A 16,714-nucleotide genomic window follows, 5' to 3' on the forward strand; every position below is an offset into this window, starting at 1 on the left:
TTGAGTCTGAGAAATGCTCAGTATTGGATCGTCAGCCTCGTTTACAGTAGCTCTCATCACCAGCCACATGTTGGTCTCTCCCACCAATCTTCCTAGTCTTCCACGCTGCGTTTTACCTCTGTTACCTCTTAAAATTGTTTAATAATAATACCCTCTGTGTTTCCCAATCATGATATCATGTTCCCTTTCCTCCTTCAGCCACTGCATTAAGCAAATACTTCATCAGCTGATTTCAATTCTGCTTTCCTTCGTTCTTCTGAACTATCCTTCTGTACTCCCTAAACCTCATCCTTTATCAAAACTCTCCTACCCAAGTTCAACCTTGTCATCTCTATTCCCATGGTCTCAATTGTTAACAAGGCCATCTCCCTCTTTATATCCCCCACCTCCTAGATCTCACCAAGCTCATCTAACTCTGCTTCTTTCTTTTTTTTATTCTGGGAATAAATTCTCCACCAAATCCCCAAGAACATAATTTCATATATTCACCTTCTGCCAATCTTTTTCAACAATACTTCTGTTCACATCAAATTTTGCGACCATTGACTTCCGGTGGCGGCTATGAGGGAGTAGGTCGCACATTTGGTGGCTCCCGTTTCGGTCGGACATTTAGACCTTTTCCCCTGACTTTTTTGAGCTTTTGAGCGCGGAACTGGAAAGCAACAGTACTCAGGCACAGGACCCATACTAAATTGTATGGACCTAAGAAGCTGGAGGGACCGTAAACAGCAGAAGAAGTGGTCGAGTAAGGGCACGGTGGAGGCTGTGAGAGAGACCAGCATGGCTGGTGTTCAGAGCAAGGAGCTGACAGCCCAGCCCACAATGGGGCAGCTGCTGCAGACTATGCAGGAGGGCTTTTTGGCTTTGAAGCGTGACAACTTGGAGCCACTTCAGAAGTCGATTGATCGGATGGGAAAAAGGCTGGATGATCAGGCTGAGAAGCTCCAACAGTTGGAGAAGTCAGTGGAGGAGCAGGCTGACTTTCAAACGGTGGCGGATGTGGAGATTCAGAGGCTGAGAGACCAGCAAAAAGTGCTTCTGGAAAGGCTGGAGGACCTGAACAACAGATCTCGCCGACAGAACGTGAGAATCGTGGGCCTCCCGGATGGGGACAGTAAGAAGTCTTACAACACCAGGTTAAAGTCCAACAGGTTTGTTTCAAACACGAGCTTTCGGAGCACTGCTCCTTCCTCAGATGAATGAAGAGATATGTTCCAGAAACATTCATATAGACAAAGTCAAAGATGCCAGACAATGCTCGGAATGCGAGCATTTGCGGGTAATCAAATCATTACAGATCCAGAGATAGGGGGTAATCCCAGGTTAAAGAGGTGTGAATTGTCTCAAACCAGGACAGTTGGTAGGATTTTGCAAGTCCAGGCCAGATGGTGGGGGGGGTGAATGTAATGCGACATGAATCCAAGATCCCGGTTGAGGCCGCACTCATGCGTGCGGAACTTAGCTATAAGTTTTTGCTCGGCAATTCTGCGTTGTCGCGTGTCCTGAAGACCGCTTACCCGGAAATCAGAAGCTGAATGTCCTAGACTGCTGAAGTGTTCCCCGATTGGAAGGGAACATTCCTGCCTGGCGATTGTCGCACAATGCCCGTTCATTCGTTGTCGCAGTGTCTGCATGGTCTCGCCAATGTACCACGCATCGGGACATCCTTTCCTGCAGCGTATGAGGTAGACTACATTGGTCGAGTCGCACGAGTATGTGCCGTGTACCTGGTGGGTGGTGTAACCACGTGTAATGGTGGTATCCATGTCGATGATCTGGCATGACTTGCAGAGATTGCCCTGGCAGGGTTGTGTGGTATCGTGGGCGCTGTTCTGATGGCTGGGTAATTTGCTGCAAACAATGGTTTGTTTGAGGTTGCGCGGTTGTTTGAAGGCAAGTAGTGGGGGTGTGGGGCTGACCTTGGCAAGATGTTCATCTTCATTGACGATGTGTTGAAGGCTGCGAAGAAGATGTCGTAGTTTCTCCGCCCCAGGAAAGTACTGGGCAGAGGGGCTAGACGCTGTGGAGGGTATGTTTCAGACGTTGCTGGGGAACGAAGTGTGGCAGCGAGGTGTTCCGGCGCCCGCCGGTGGTGGACAGGGCACAGAGTGCAGGTGAGGCAGCCGCGACAAGGGGGTCCCCCACGAGCAATGGTGGTACGCTTTCACAGGTACCTGGGCAAGGAATGGGCAAAGAGCACACAAAGCTGTATTTGGGACAATACCACCCTGCGTGTGTACCAAGATTTGAGCGCGGAGGTGGCCAGGAGGAGGGGAGGCTACAGGCAGGTGAAGGGGTTACTGTATAAAAACAAGGTGAAATTTGGATTGCTTTTTTCAGCGCGACTGTGGGTTACATATAAGGGTCAGCACCACTATTTCGAGGAACCCGAAGAGGCGATGGATTTTGTTAAGAAGCAAGGGCTGGCCCTGAGCTGAGGACGTTTGGACTCATGTTGGAGCTTTTAAGTATATGTGGTGTCTCTTCCGTTTTGGGATGTATCTTTTTTTTCTTGTTTTTGCGTGCTTTTTGCATAGTTTTCCTGAATGTTTCCTGTTTGGCCTCTTTGCTTAGTTGGAGTTTGGCTGGGGGGGAATTAATAAAGAAAACAGTTAAAAGCTGGGTTAAAATGGATGATTCAGGGGAACTTTATGCAATCTTTTTCTGTGTCTGTATGGGTAGGACTGAAGAGTGCCTGTTATTTCTTATCTTTTTTTTCTTGTTTAACTTGAATTGTGCTATTGTGGGAGTTGTTTATGACTTGTATAGAGTGTTTGCTTAAGTAGTGCTAATCTGGGGAAGTGGTGTGGAGGGGTCGGGGTGACTGGGAACAATGGATTGGAGACGGGCTGGAGCCGAGGCTGGGAGCCCCAGGCTAGCTGAGTGCAGCTAGTCAATGGGAGCCGAGGTGGGGGGTGTCCATATAGTTAGATTAGAGCCGGGGTTAGGTGATAGGACGGTGTTGCTAGGTGGCAACCTTTGGGGTTTCGGAGGACCCGGGAGTCCAGGAGGAGAGAGAGGCCGACGTTCTGGTCTTTGCTTCCCTGGTAGCCCGGCGACGAATACTGTTCCCCCCGAGGGCTGAGGTATGGCTATTGGACATGGCGAGCTTTCTTGGCCTAGAGAAAGTCAAGTTCACTTTGAGAGGTTCGTTACTAGGGTTTGCCCGAAGGTGGCAGCCATTTATTGACTTCTTCGCAGAGGAGTAAGCATCACAGGGTGGGGGGGGGGGGCAAGGGTAGAGTCGGGAGATATTGAGGCAGGTCCGTGCGAGAACAGAGCCGTTTGCACTATGTTTAATTTGTAATTTGTGTCTTGACTTCTTTTTTTTTGTACTGTACAATGTCACTTTTTCTATATGCCTAAAATACCTCAATAAATTGTTTGTTAAAAAAAAACAATTTTGCGACCATTCCCTTGCCACACTTTTCTTGCTCTCTCCCATCCCAGTTTTCACCAACCCCTATATGGCTCCCACGTCCAGGGCCACCTCAGTCCAAAGGGGTGCAGACTTCATTTCTTGTACCAAGTAGTTTAGGAATCCATCGCCAAATTTTTCCCAAACCAAGGATCATCTCCTCAGGAAACACGCCAGGCTCCTCCACTACTCCAGGATCATCGTGGAGTGTAAAGGTAACCTTCGGCTTCTTTTCTGCTTTAACAACTGTTAGGTGAATTGGACATTCTGAATTCTCCTTCTGTGTACCCGAACAGATGCCGTAGTATGGCGACTGGGGGATTTTCACAGTAACTTCATTGCACTGTTAATGTAAGCCGACTTGTCACAATAAAGATTATAATTAAAAACTGTCTCCTTAAACCCCTCCTTGAGACCCACCTCTTGCTCTCTTTGCTGCTGGAGTGCTCCTCTGGGCCCCACCAAAAAAAAACTTGAATATCTCCGATTTGAACTTTCAAAAGATACTTATTAATGAGAGCTAGTGCATAGATTTTTTAACATTAGCACCATACCTCTTGTCCTAGGTTGAGATAACAATCAACTGACAGCACTGGATGATTGTAGTTCCTCACAGATAATGGAAACAGGTGGTTACTTGTGTGCTGCAGATACTTTTCAAGCAGCAATTGGGCTGGTGCAGCTAAAAATGTATGTTTGCTGTCTGGTGCACAGATATATTGAGATGGGGAAATAGACATTGGCACATCAGGGACCTGAAACAAATACAAATATATTCAGTGTCGTCATCAAAGGACAACCCACTCGAGTGCTTTTCCTTCACAAGGCTTCTGGATAACATACGTGAAAAAGAAGAGTGTGACAGGAATTATATTCTTTGCATGAGATACGAAAATAAGGAATTGGTTTGGTACTGATCCAAATTCTGACCGTCAAGCAAATAATGGGAATGCGGAAAAACATGAACAGGATTGGCAGCTGCAGTGGGCTTGCACACTATCTGCATCTGGAACAAAAACATGAAATGGAAGACTCAAAACATGAATTATGTTTCTCTTTCCAGACCTGCAGAGTTTGTTCCAGCATTTCCTGTTTTCATTTCAGTTTTCCAGCATGTGCAATAATTTGCTTTTATCTGCGTCTGAAACCAGGGCTTCAGGGCAATTCTTACCGAGGGACCCCTACACATCCGAAAGCTGTAAATTAAGATATGTTTGGATAGATTCCATCCGCTTTCTAGCATCCACAAGTACTGCACAAAACCTATGGGTGTGATGTTCCTCGTATAGTTCTCCAAGATAGTTAAAAGTCATAGTGTTGACAAAGAACATCAAGTTATGTATTTAAAACAAAGCTAGTTTATTTACACTAGCTTAAATGGTCTGCACACTCTAGTCAGTAATAGCTAATAAAACAACAGTATTAAATCTATGGTACAGTAATCTGTAACGTCTTTCTAAGACAACTAACACTATCTCAACCTCTCACTATCCTTCCCCTTAACATTCTCCCAGAATGCTTGGAGACACAGCCTTTTATAAGGCTACTCAGTGATGCCATCTAATGTTGAGATACATGAACGTCATTTTGTTCACCCTTTCATTGTACTCCTTACATTATACATATCATTACAATGGGGTCCACTTCAGTTTCATCGTGTGGCATGAGAACTGATGCTCTTTAGCACTGCACATACCTGTATTGGAGGAAGCTAGTTTCATGCTATAATGCATTTATGGATATGATTTATGTTCCTGATGCACAATTTATGTATTTTGGGGTGTTGGGGAAGAGGAGCAATATTCGACATCAAATGGTTTTTATTTTTAAAGGGCCTCCTTGATCATTGTGAACCTCCCTCATTTCAGCAGTATTGGAGAAGTCTGGCTGCACAATTATTCCAATTGACAAAACAGCTCTGGAACACTGTTTAATGGTTTTGGTGGCTCTTTTGGAAGTTAAGGATTTCTCCAATGAAGGGCCATTCTTCACCCCCTCAATGCACCACAACCCACCAGGACTATCTTGTTCATGTAACATTTTTTCCCAAGTTCAAGGTCATTTCTCAAATCTGCGCCATCAGCTCTTGTTTGATTTTACAGGGCCCAAACGAGCACTTCATAACACCTGGCACCCTCCCAGCTCTCTGTGTGTCAGCCGATTCACTAACTAACACCAGTCAGTGCACCACACTCAGAGGAGGGAGGACTCAGATAGTTGCAGGAAGAATAACTGCCAAAATACATGGCATGGAAAAGGTGGAGATCTGAGTTAGTGGAGCTACATCCTGCTCGCCTGAATCAGGAATTCAAACCTTATAAAAACATCAGTAACTCAGAACCTCCTCCAGCCCCACAACTCACATTAATGTTTCATTTATTCCCTGGCTTTTCACCCCACGCTGGCAACTATGTCTTCAACCACCACACTCTTGAGTTTCCTCCCTAAACCACTTTGCCTCGTTTATTTTAAGTAGCTCCTTGAAATCTACCTCTTTGAACAAGCTTCTAGTCACCCTTCCGGATAATTTACTTCTTTGGCTCACTATCCATTTTTTGCCTGATTACATTTCAGGGACATTTCACTAATAATTCCATATAAATGCAGGAAGTTGTTACTGCTGTGTCATTTGAATGAACCACGCAGTTTGGGGGACAAGCTCACAATAAGGATTGTTGGAGTGCTTTACTGATGGAACCATCAATTCACCAGACACGTGCTTTCCGATATGAACAGTGGTTTTAATCTACTTACTACAGGGCCAGCCTGTTACCCGTTGATGAACTCTCGGTGAACTACAGGCTGACTCTGGACAAGGGTATTTATACAGCAGCACAAGGGGGAGGAGTCGTGGGTGGAGCCAAGGGTGGAGCCCTGTACAAACTCCTGAGCATTCCCAGAGCTACTCCCCCTAGTGGTTGGATAATGCTACTGCACTTACAAAGATACAGTATGAATTACCAAGTTACATTCACCACATTCACCCCCTGCAAAAAAATCAAGTCCGGCGGGGATGGCGGTCTATAAAGTCAGTCTGTCCGGTGGTCGAACTGTCCGCTGTGATCTGCGGAACACCGGGGTTGCAGCCTCTTGCGGTGGCTGGATGGGTGTTGTGTGCTGGGGTACGATGGCGGACTCCAGGGAGGATTGTATCCGAGCTTCATACTCTCCTGGTTCGACCAGGGACTGGAGGCGCTGGGGGCTGGCCGGCGCGGGTGCGCGGAACTGGTGGAGCGAGTTCATGGGCTCGGGAGCGCAAGGGGGCAGCAGCATGGGGTGTAGGGTGAGGGGTCGTTCTGTGGGGGTAGAGGGGGCGCTGGATCCGGCGGGTGCCAGATCCTGGAGGGATACAGTGTCCTGACGGCCGTCAGGGAACGCGACAAATGCGTACTGGGGGTTGGAGTGGAGCAGGCGCACCTTCTCAACAAGGGGGTTGGTTTTGTGTGCTCAGGAGTACCGGGCCCGGTGTCCTCAGCCATGCCGGAAGTGAGACCCCCGTGTTAGTGCCCCTGGAAAAAAGAAGAGCCTCTCGTGAGGGGTCTGATTGGTCGCTGTACACAAAGGGACCTAATAGCATGGAGCGCGTCTGGGAGGACTTCCTGCCACTGGGAGACTTGGAGCTTTCTAGACCAGAGGGTCAGCAAGACGGTCTTCCAGACCGCCGATTCTTCTCTTCTCCCACCTGCCTGTTCCCCCTGGGGTGTAGCTGGTAGTCCTGCTCGAGGCAATGCCCTTGGTACAGAGCAGCTCGACGCTCATGAAGGACAAACCCGGCTCGCTGTTTACGTAGCTGGGGGAAACAAACAGAGGTGGAAGATGCTATGCAGGCCCCTAATGACTGTGTGGGAGGTCAGGTCGGGGCACGGGATAGCAAAAGGGAAACGGGGAGAACTCATCTACGACATTTAGAAAGTAAACGTTCTTGTTAGTTGAGGGGAGTGGCCCTTTGAAATCAATCGCGAGGCGTTCAAAGGGCCTAGAAGCCTTGACCAGGTGGGCCCTGTCTGGTCTATAGAAGTGCGGTTTGCACTACGCACAGATCGGGCAGTCCCTGGTGACCGCTTTTACCTCCTCGTTGGAGAAAGGCAGGTTTCGGGCCCTGATGTAGTGGGCGAGCCGGGTGACCCCCGGGTGGCAGAGGTAATTGTGGATGACTCAATCAGTCAATCTGCGCTGCGCTGGCGCATGTCCCGCGGGATAGGGCATCCGGAGGCTCGTTGAGCTTCCCAGGTCGATACTTATATATCGTAATTGTAGGTGGAGAGTTCGATCCTCCACCTCAGAATTTTGTCGTTTGTAATTTTGCCCCTTTGCGAGTTGTCAAACATGAAGGCAACCGATCTTTTGGTCGTGATGAGGGTGACACCTACGTACCTGGAGGTAGTGGCCTCCAGTAACGATAGCCTCCACAATGGCTTGTGCTTCTTTCTCGACTGATGGAGTGGTCGGAGTTCTGAAGCAGAGAGGGTACGAGAGAAAAATGCAACTGGTCTCCCTGCCTGATTTAACGTGGCTGCTAGAGCGACCTCTGAGACGTTGCTCTCAACCTGGAATGGAGTGGATTCATCCCACCGCCCGCATGGCCACTTTGGCGATGTCCTCCTTGATGCAGTCGAAGGCCTGGCGTTGCCTCGGCTGACAGCGGAATCGTTGTGGCCCTAAAGAGTGGGCGGGCTTTGTCCGCATATTGAGGACCCACTGGGCGTAGTAGGAAAAGCCCAAGCACCGTTTGAGGACCTTGGGGCAATGGGGAGGGGGAGTTCTAAGAGGGGGCGCATACGGTCCGGGTCTGGGGCCCAGGACTCCGTTTCCACGACATAGCTGAGGATGGCAATCGGTTGTCCGGAAAACGCATTTCTCCTTGTTATATGAGAGATTTAGTTTCTGTGCCGTCTGGAGAAAACGGTGGAGGTTGGTGTCGTGGTCTTGCTGGTCCATAGCTGCAGATGGTGACATTGTCCACGACGGAAACGTGGCCCGCAGCCCGTACTGGTCCACCATTCGGCTCCATTGCTCGTTGGAACAACGAGAGCCCATTAGTGACGCCGAAAGGGACCCGGAGGAAATGGAAGAGGCGGCCATCGGCCTCGAATGCCATGTAGTGGAGGTCCTCCGGGCGGATTGGGAGCTGGTGGTATGCAGACTTCAGATCCACCGTGGAAAAGAGCCGGTACTGGGCGATCTGGTTTACCATGTCTGCAATCCTGGGGAGGGGATACACATCAAGGAGCGTAAATCTATTTATGGTCTGACTATAGTCGACAACCATACGGAATTTTTCCCCGGTCTTAACGACCACCACCTGAGCTCTCCAGGGACTATTGCTGGCCTCTACAATCCCCTCACTGAGAAGCCTTTGGACCTCTGATCTGATACATACCCTATCCTGCAGGCTATACCGCCTGCTACGAGTGGCTACGGGTTTACAGTCCTTTGTGAGATTGGTGGAGGGGGGGGGGGGGGGGGAATTCGCAGCGTTAGCGAGGCTGCAGATAGTGAGGTGGGGGCAGGGGCCTGCCGAAGCTGAGGGTGAGGCTCTTAAGGTTACATTGAAAGTCTAGGCCTAATAAGAGTGGGGCGCAGAGGTCGGGCAAAACAATAGAGTTGGAATTTTGAGTAGCTAGCGCCCGGATTGTGAGTGTCGCGGTGGTGCGCCCCTGGATCTGGACCGAATGGGAGCCTGAAGCGAGCGAGGATAGTTTGCCGCACGGGGAAAACGGGGACGCGAACAGCGTCCTTAACCAGGTCTGGATGTATGAAGCTCTCAGTGCTCCCGGAGCGAAGAGGCATGGCGTTTTGTACCGTTGATTTGGACCTCTGGCCATCGAATTTCGCAGATGCTTCGGGTGTGATTGGTCCAGAGTGACTGCGCTGAGTTGCGGGTAGCAGCGGCTCGATCAGCTGTGCTGGAGTGGACCCGTGATGACTGCCCTCTGAGTTCGTAGTCGTACTCTTCCGATGAGTTGTCCCGAGCGTGGAGATGCAGGTCGGGCCCCGTGGATCGCACGTGGCGGGCGGCGAGGAAGATGCCGTCCAAAGATGGCGGCCCCATGAGTCGGACGTGGCCGGCCGCGTGGTGGAGGTTTGCCAAGATGGCGGCCCCCATGGATCGCACGTGACGGGAGGGGGCGGATTTGGGGCATAGGCCGCAGCGTTTTGGGACCCGCGGGCCTGCGGAGCGATTACTTTGTGCCGCTGGGGAGTTGGAGGCTGGGGCCCTTTTAGCGAGGCACACTCTTGCGTAGTGGCCTTTCCCCCCCGCAGCTGCTGCAGGTCGCATTGTGGGCCAGGCATTGCTGCCGCGGGTGCTGGTTCTGGCCGCAGAAATGGCAGGCTGGAGCAGCCTGGTGGCTGAGCGGCCGCGTGGCACAGGCCTGGGGGAGGCGCTGGTCGGGGGCCCATGATTGGGTCGCGGGGTCTGCGGGGAACGAGTTAAGGCTGCGGAAGGAGACTTCCATCGTGGTAGCAGCTTCCACAGTTGTTTCTAAGTCTTGGGCCCCCTTTTCCAGCAGTCATTGGTGCACATAATTAGACCTGAGGCCCGCTACAAAAACATCGCGTACAGCAAGTTCTCTGTGTTCAGCCGCGGTAACCGCTTGATAGTTACAGTCATTTGACAAATTATTGAGTTCCCTTAAAAATTCGGCGAGTGATTCTGTAGGCCACTGGCGGCGAGTCGGGAACACATGGCGTGCGTAAACTTTGTTAATGGGCCTTACATATAGCTTATCGAGTATCGCTAGCGCTGCAGTATATGAACCGGCCGAGTTTAGTTGCGTAGAGATTCTGTGGCTCACCCTCGCGTGCAGTAGACTTAACTTCTGTTCCTCTGTCGTTTCGGCTGTGCCCGCTTCTGCCAGGTAGGCCTTAAAGCACCGCAGCCAGTGGGAGAAGATTTCTTTTGCCTCTGCATCCTGTGGGTCGAGTTCCAGGCGTCCAGGCTTGAGGGCCGATTCCATGATCGATCTTGACTGTTCTTAAGTAGATTAAATTGATGGAACCATCAATTCACCAGACACGTGCTTTCCGATATGAACAGTAGGTTTTCATCTACTTACTACAAAGCCAGCCTGTTACCCGTTGATGAACACTCGGTGAACTGCAGGCTGACTCTGGACAAGGGTATTTATACAGCAGTGCAAGGAGGTAGAGTCATGGGCGGAGCCAAAGGTGGAGCCCTGTACAAACTCCTGAGCATTCCCAGAGCTACTCCCCCTAGTGGTCGGATAACGCTACTGCGCTTACAAAGATACAGTGTGAATTACCAAGTTACATTCACCACATTTACTTTCATTTCACTGACCATCACGGAGAGCTTGATTCCAGCACTGTGCAATAGAATTTTACTGCACTGAGATATGTCACTTCACAATAACGTAGTTAATGAATACAATGGGTGGGGGTAGAATGATCACAGTATTTGGTTATGGCAGCGCACCGGTTGTTAGTGGACTAGCAATCCAGAGAACCTAACACACCGTCTACAGTGTCAGGCACCAGGGTAGAATGCGAGTTTGTGAATTTAAATTCAGCTTCTAAAATAAAAGCTCGCACCATACCAGTTAAAGTGAAAACAGGATTGTCGTAAAACACCCCACTGACACGTTAATTTCTTTAGGGAAGCAAACCCGATATTGTTACTCGATTTGGCTTATCTGCGGCTTCAGTCCCACATCAATGTGATCGACTCTAAACTGTTGCCTGAAGTGACCTAACAAATAATTTATTTCTATTAAGTTGCCAGAACAAAGCCCATCATCACCTTCTGAAGGAGAAATAGGGATCGTCATTAATGTGAGCCCTGCTAGCAATGTTCATATATCGAGAATTAATAAGAAAAATATCTGTTTTCAATGACGGATATAATCAGATAATGCAGGGAGCAACCTGATAGATGCTCAGTGGTCTGTTCCAAATCAAATCGTCGGCCATATTTAGGAAATACCCACTATCAGAGGTATGGCAGGACCTGGCACAGATGACAGAGATGTCATTCTGGTCAATGTCACATTTGTTTTCCCAGGTGTTGTATTTAAATGATACCCATGGGCTTAACAGTTCACTGCTGAATATTTGTGACAAGTGTAATTGCAAGGACAGGGGCAGCACTGTGGTGCAGTGGTTAGCACTGCTGTCTCACGGCGCCGAGGTCCCAGGTTCGATCCCGGCCCTGGCTCACAGTGCGTGTGGAGTTTGCACATTCTTCCCGTGTCTGACCCTCACAACCCAAAACAGTTGTGCAGGATAGGTGGATTGGCCATGCTAAAACTGCCCCTTAATTGGAAACAAATTATAATTGGATACTCTAAATTCCCAGCCGTTGGGAATTTCCTGCTGGCAGCACATTCCCACCCGCGGGTTTCCCAGCAGAGGCGGGTGGCTTCAACGGGAAAACCACATTGACAAGCGGTGGCAAGAGGGAGAATCCCGCCGCCAGCGAACGACACGCTGCCGAGAAACACACGACGGAGGACTGGAAAATCCCGCCCAATATATACATGGGAGCAATACATTTATTCATTGATAAATACACATGCAGCGGACACCTGGGAAAGGTCAATAAAAGCTAGGATGACTGCTACTGTACAGAGTTCTGACAATTATTTTGGTATGAGTTAGATTAACATAGTTGAAGAGCAAAGCTGTTGTATTCAATAGTTTTGCACAGCCGGGATTAATAGAGACGATGCTTTAATTAGGAAGTGAACTGGACATAGGTACAGATGACTCTCATGGTTAAATGTTTCAGACACTTTACTTTCTCTTCTTTCTTCACACACAACAGCTCTAGTTTGACTTGAAGACAACTCTTCAACATCTACCATTGGTTGTTGTTGCTGTCTATCTTTTCCTGTCTGTTCCATGGCAAAAAGCCCCGGCAAGGCAAAGATAACTGTGGACATCTTTGAGCCAGCTCCACTGCATGCCTCAGGTGATCCTAACCTTCCTACTCCAGAATCAGCAGGTAAGGTTGGATCGTCATCAGGATACCAGTATATCCATGTCAGACTGTGATGAATGGCATCGGTAATTGCTGTAACTGTACCTTGCCTTTAATACATTGGCCCTTTAAGACCGGGCTTGGAACCCTAGGGGACTCTGCCTCTGGCTCCGCCCCCAGGAAACGGTATATAAGGTGATGCTCACTGGGCAGCATGCTGTGACCACACTTCTCGGCAGCTGTCCGGTTCTCTGGTAATTAAAGCCTTTGAATTACCAATCTTCTCTCCTGTATCGTAATTGAGGGTATCTCAATTTAATTACCACACATCAAGATGGACGGCTCTCTAAAGCCGGAGAAACTCAACCTAGACACTCGGTTGCTGGAGGCCCCAGAAAATTTTAAATATTGGCTCCGGTGTTTTGAGGCCTATTTAGACTCCTCAGAGACTGAAGTCGACGGCGCTCGCAAGCTGAGCTTACTACATGCCCGGGAGGGCCACCAACTCTCCTCCGTGATCGAGAACGCTACGACATACGAAACTGCGGTCGATATACAAAAGAAACGCTTCGTAAAGCCGATTAACGAGGTACACGCCAGACATTTGCTCTCGGCCTGCAGCCAGCGCTCCGGGGAAACTTTAGACGAATACGTGGAGAGACTCACTGCGCTCGCGAGGAACTGCAATCATAAAGAAGTGACGGCAGAATGACGTCCACATGAACTTACATATTCGTGATGCCTTCGTGTCCGGTATCAGGTCCTCGTACATCCGGCAGCGGCTCCTAGAAGACGGGGCAAAGGATCTCCAAGACACGGTAACGCTCCCCTATTCTCTAGAAACGGCCCACCGTAACCTCCGTACATACTCCGCGGACCTTGCGAACCCCTCTCGATCCCCTCCAGACTCGGCCACGCTACAGGTCTGCGCCACACGGCGATCCGCTCACTCCGGGGGTTCCCCATGCTATTTCTGTGGGCAAGGCCAGCACCCACGTCAATGTTGCCCGGCCCGCTCCGCGATCTGCAACGACTGCGGGAAGAAGGGGCACTTCGCAAAAGTCTGTCTGGCTGGGCCCAAAGGCCGCAAACAAAAGCCTCACCAGGCCCAGAAATCAAGCTCCCGGCCTCACAGGCCCCGCAACGTGGCCGCGCGGCGGCCGGACACGCCTACTTCCGTCACGTCATCGACCTCATGCGAGTAATGGGGGTAGCCATCTTGGCGGGGGCCATCTTCGAATCCCGACACGTTCGACTGACGGCGGCAGCCATTTTGTGACTCCAGGTGGCCATTTTGTGAGTCCGACTTAACTGAGGACTCTGACTACCTGCAACCAGGAGCGATCATGCTCGATCAATCGCGGCCAAAGCACATGCGGAACTCAATGATGCGGGTATAAATCAACGGCCACGACACTCCCTGCCTATTCGACTCCGGGAGCACGGAGAGCTTTATTCATCCAGACACGGTAAGGCGCTGCTCCCTGCACGCCCACCCCGCCTCCCAAACTATCGCCCTCGCTTCAGGGTCCCATTCGGTACAAATCACGGGGTATTGTGTCGCGGACCTCGCGCTGAATACACCCGTTTTAAACTCTACATCCTCCCTCACCTCTGCGCCCCCCTGCTGCTCAGTCTGGACTTTCAGTGCAGCCACCGGAGCTTGGCACTGAAGTTCGGCGGACCCCTGCCCCCACTCACGGTATGCAGCCTGGCGACACTCAAAGTTGCGCCACCCCCCCTCTTCGCGAACCTCACTCCCGACTGTAAGCCCGTTGTCACTAGGAGTCGGCGGTACAGTACCCAAGACATGACTTTTATCAAGTCAGAGGTTCAGCGGCTACTAAAAGAGGGGTTCATAGAGGCCAGCAAGAGCCCTTGGAGGGCTCAAGTATTTGTAGTCCGCTCCGGGGAAAAGCAACGAATGGTAGTGGATTATAGCCAGACCATAAACCGTTTTACGCAACTCGATGCGTACCCACTTCCCCGCATAGCGGAAATTGTGACTCAAATCGCCCAGTATCGGGTATTCTCAACGGTCGACCTAAAATCGGCCTATCATCAACTCCCTATCCGCCCAGAGGACCACCCCTACACGGCTTTCGAAGCAGCCGGTCGGCTGTTTCACTTTCCCAGGGTCCCTTTTGGTGTCACAAACGGAGTCTCCGTTTTCCAGAGGGCAATGGATCAAATGGTGGACCAGTACGGCTTACGGGCTACCTTCCCGCATTTGGACAACGTCACCATCTGCGGCCATGACCAGCAGGACCACGATGCAAACCTGAGGAAGTTCCTCCAGACTGCCCGCGCCCTCAACCTCACATATAACAAAGAGAAATGCGTGTTCAACACAACCCGGCTGGCCATCCTCGGCTACGTCATGGAAAACGGGATCCTAGGCCCAGACCCCAACCGCATGCATCCCCTTAAGGAACTCCCCCTCCCCCGTAGCCTCAAGGCACTCAAACGGTGCTTGGGGCTTTTCTCCTATTACGCCCAGTGGGTCCCCAGATATGCGGACAAAGCCCGGCCACTCATTAAGACCACGGTTTTTCCCCTGACGGCTGATGCCCAGTCGGCTTTCAGCCATATCAAGGCCGACATCATCAAGGCCGCCATGCACGCGGTGGACGAAGCCATTCCCTTCCAGGTAGAAAGCGACGCATCAGACGTCGCCCTGGCTGCTACCCTCAACCAGGCGGGCAGACCAGTAGCGTTCTCCTCCCGAACCCTCACCGCCTCGGAAATTAGGCACTCTGCAGTCAAGAAGGAGGCACAAGCCATAGCGGAGGCCGTGCGGCACTGGAGGCACTACCTCGCCGGTAGGAGGTTCACCCTCGTCACCGACCAACGGTCGGTTGCCTTTATGTTCGATAACACACAACGGGGCAAAATAAAGAATGATAAAATTCTGAGGTGGAGGATAGAACTCTCCACCTACACGTACGATATTAAATATCGCCCAGGGAAGCTCAACGAGCCCCCGGATGCCCTATCCCGCGGCACATGCGCCAACGCACAAAAGACCACCTGAGAGCCATCCACAATGACCTCTGTCACCCGGGGGTCACCCGGCTTGCCCATTTCATCAAGTCCCGCAACCTACCTTACTGCACAGAGGAGGTCAAGACCATGACTAAGGCATGCCAGATCTGTGCGGAATGCAAACCGCACTTCTATCGACCAGACAGGGCTCGCCTGATAAAGGCCTCTGGGCCCTTTGAGCGACAAAGTGTGGACTTCAAAGGGCCCCTCCCATCCACCAACCGCAACATCTATTTCCTCACCGTCATCGATGAGTTCTCCCGCTTCCCTTTTGCGGTCCCCTGCCCCGATATGACCTCGGCCTCCGTGATCAAGGCACTGCACAGCATCTTCACACTGTTTGGTTTCCCCGCTTATATCCACAGCGACAGGGGTACATTGTTCATGAGCGATGAGCTGCGTCGATATCTGCTCAGCAAGGGCATTGCCTCGAGCAGAACGACTAGCTATAACCCGCAGGGAAACGGGCAGGTGGAGAGGGAGAACGCGACAGTTTGGAAGGCTGTCCTCCTAGCCCTACGGTCAAGGACTCTCCCAATCACCCACTGGCAGGAGGTCCTACCCAATGCCCTACATTCCATTAGGTCGCTCCTCTGTACGGCCACGAACGAGACCCCTCACAATCGTTTGTTTGTCTTCCCCAGGAAGTCCACCTCTGGGGTCTCGCTTCCACGTTGGCTGACGACTCCGGGACCAGTCCTACTCCGGAGGCACGTGAGGAGCCATAAAACAGATCCGATATTCGAGAGGGTCCACCTGCTGCACGCAAACCCTCAATACGCCGACGTCGAGCACCCCGAGGGCAGGCAGGATACCGTCTCCCTACGAGACCTGGCACCCGCTGGCTCTCCCACCGACTCCCCCCTCCTACCGACGCTCCCCTCCCCGCACCAACTGCCGACCCTGACAGCGCCCCCTCCATAGCGCCGCCTGCCCCCCACCTGGCGCCCCCCCCCCGCTCCAAAGCGGGCAAAGGCTCGGTCAACCGTGCTCCCGGATGTACCATCACCGAAACCGACCATATCTACGGCACCACCACCGGAGCGGAGAAGGTCAGCACGGACAATCAGACCACCCAAAAGACTGAACTTATAACTCCACTTTCACCCCCAACGGACTATGTGTTTTCTTAAACAGGGGGTGAATGTGATGAATGGTATCGGTAACTGCTGTAACTGTACCTTGCCTTTAATACATTGGCCCATTAAGACCGGGCTTGGAACCCTAGGGGACTCCGCCTCTGGCTCCGCCCCCAGGAAACTGTATATAAGGTGATGCTCACTGGGCAGCATGCTGTGACCACACTTCTC

At 51.1% G+C, this 16,714-nt stretch overlaps 1 protein-coding gene across 1 annotated transcript in view; it reads right to left on the bottom strand.

The window, feature by feature from the left end:
* greb1 (growth regulating estrogen receptor binding 1) overlaps positions 1–16,714 on the bottom strand; it is a 252,071-nt gene that overhangs the window by 14,945 nt on the left and 220,412 nt on the right. Inside the window, exon 30 of the mRNA XM_038800249.1 lies at positions 3,973–4,173. Within this exon, the coding sequence (XP_038656177.1) occupies positions 3,973–4,173 (201 nt within the window). The remainder of the gene's footprint in view (positions 1–3,972; positions 4,174–16,714) is intronic.

Source organism: Scyliorhinus canicula, chromosome 6, assembly GCF_902713615.1.
Source record: "Scyliorhinus canicula chromosome 6, sScyCan1.1, whole genome shotgun sequence".
NCBI classification, from domain to species: Eukaryota; Metazoa; Chordata; class Chondrichthyes; order Carcharhiniformes; family Scyliorhinidae; genus Scyliorhinus; species Scyliorhinus canicula.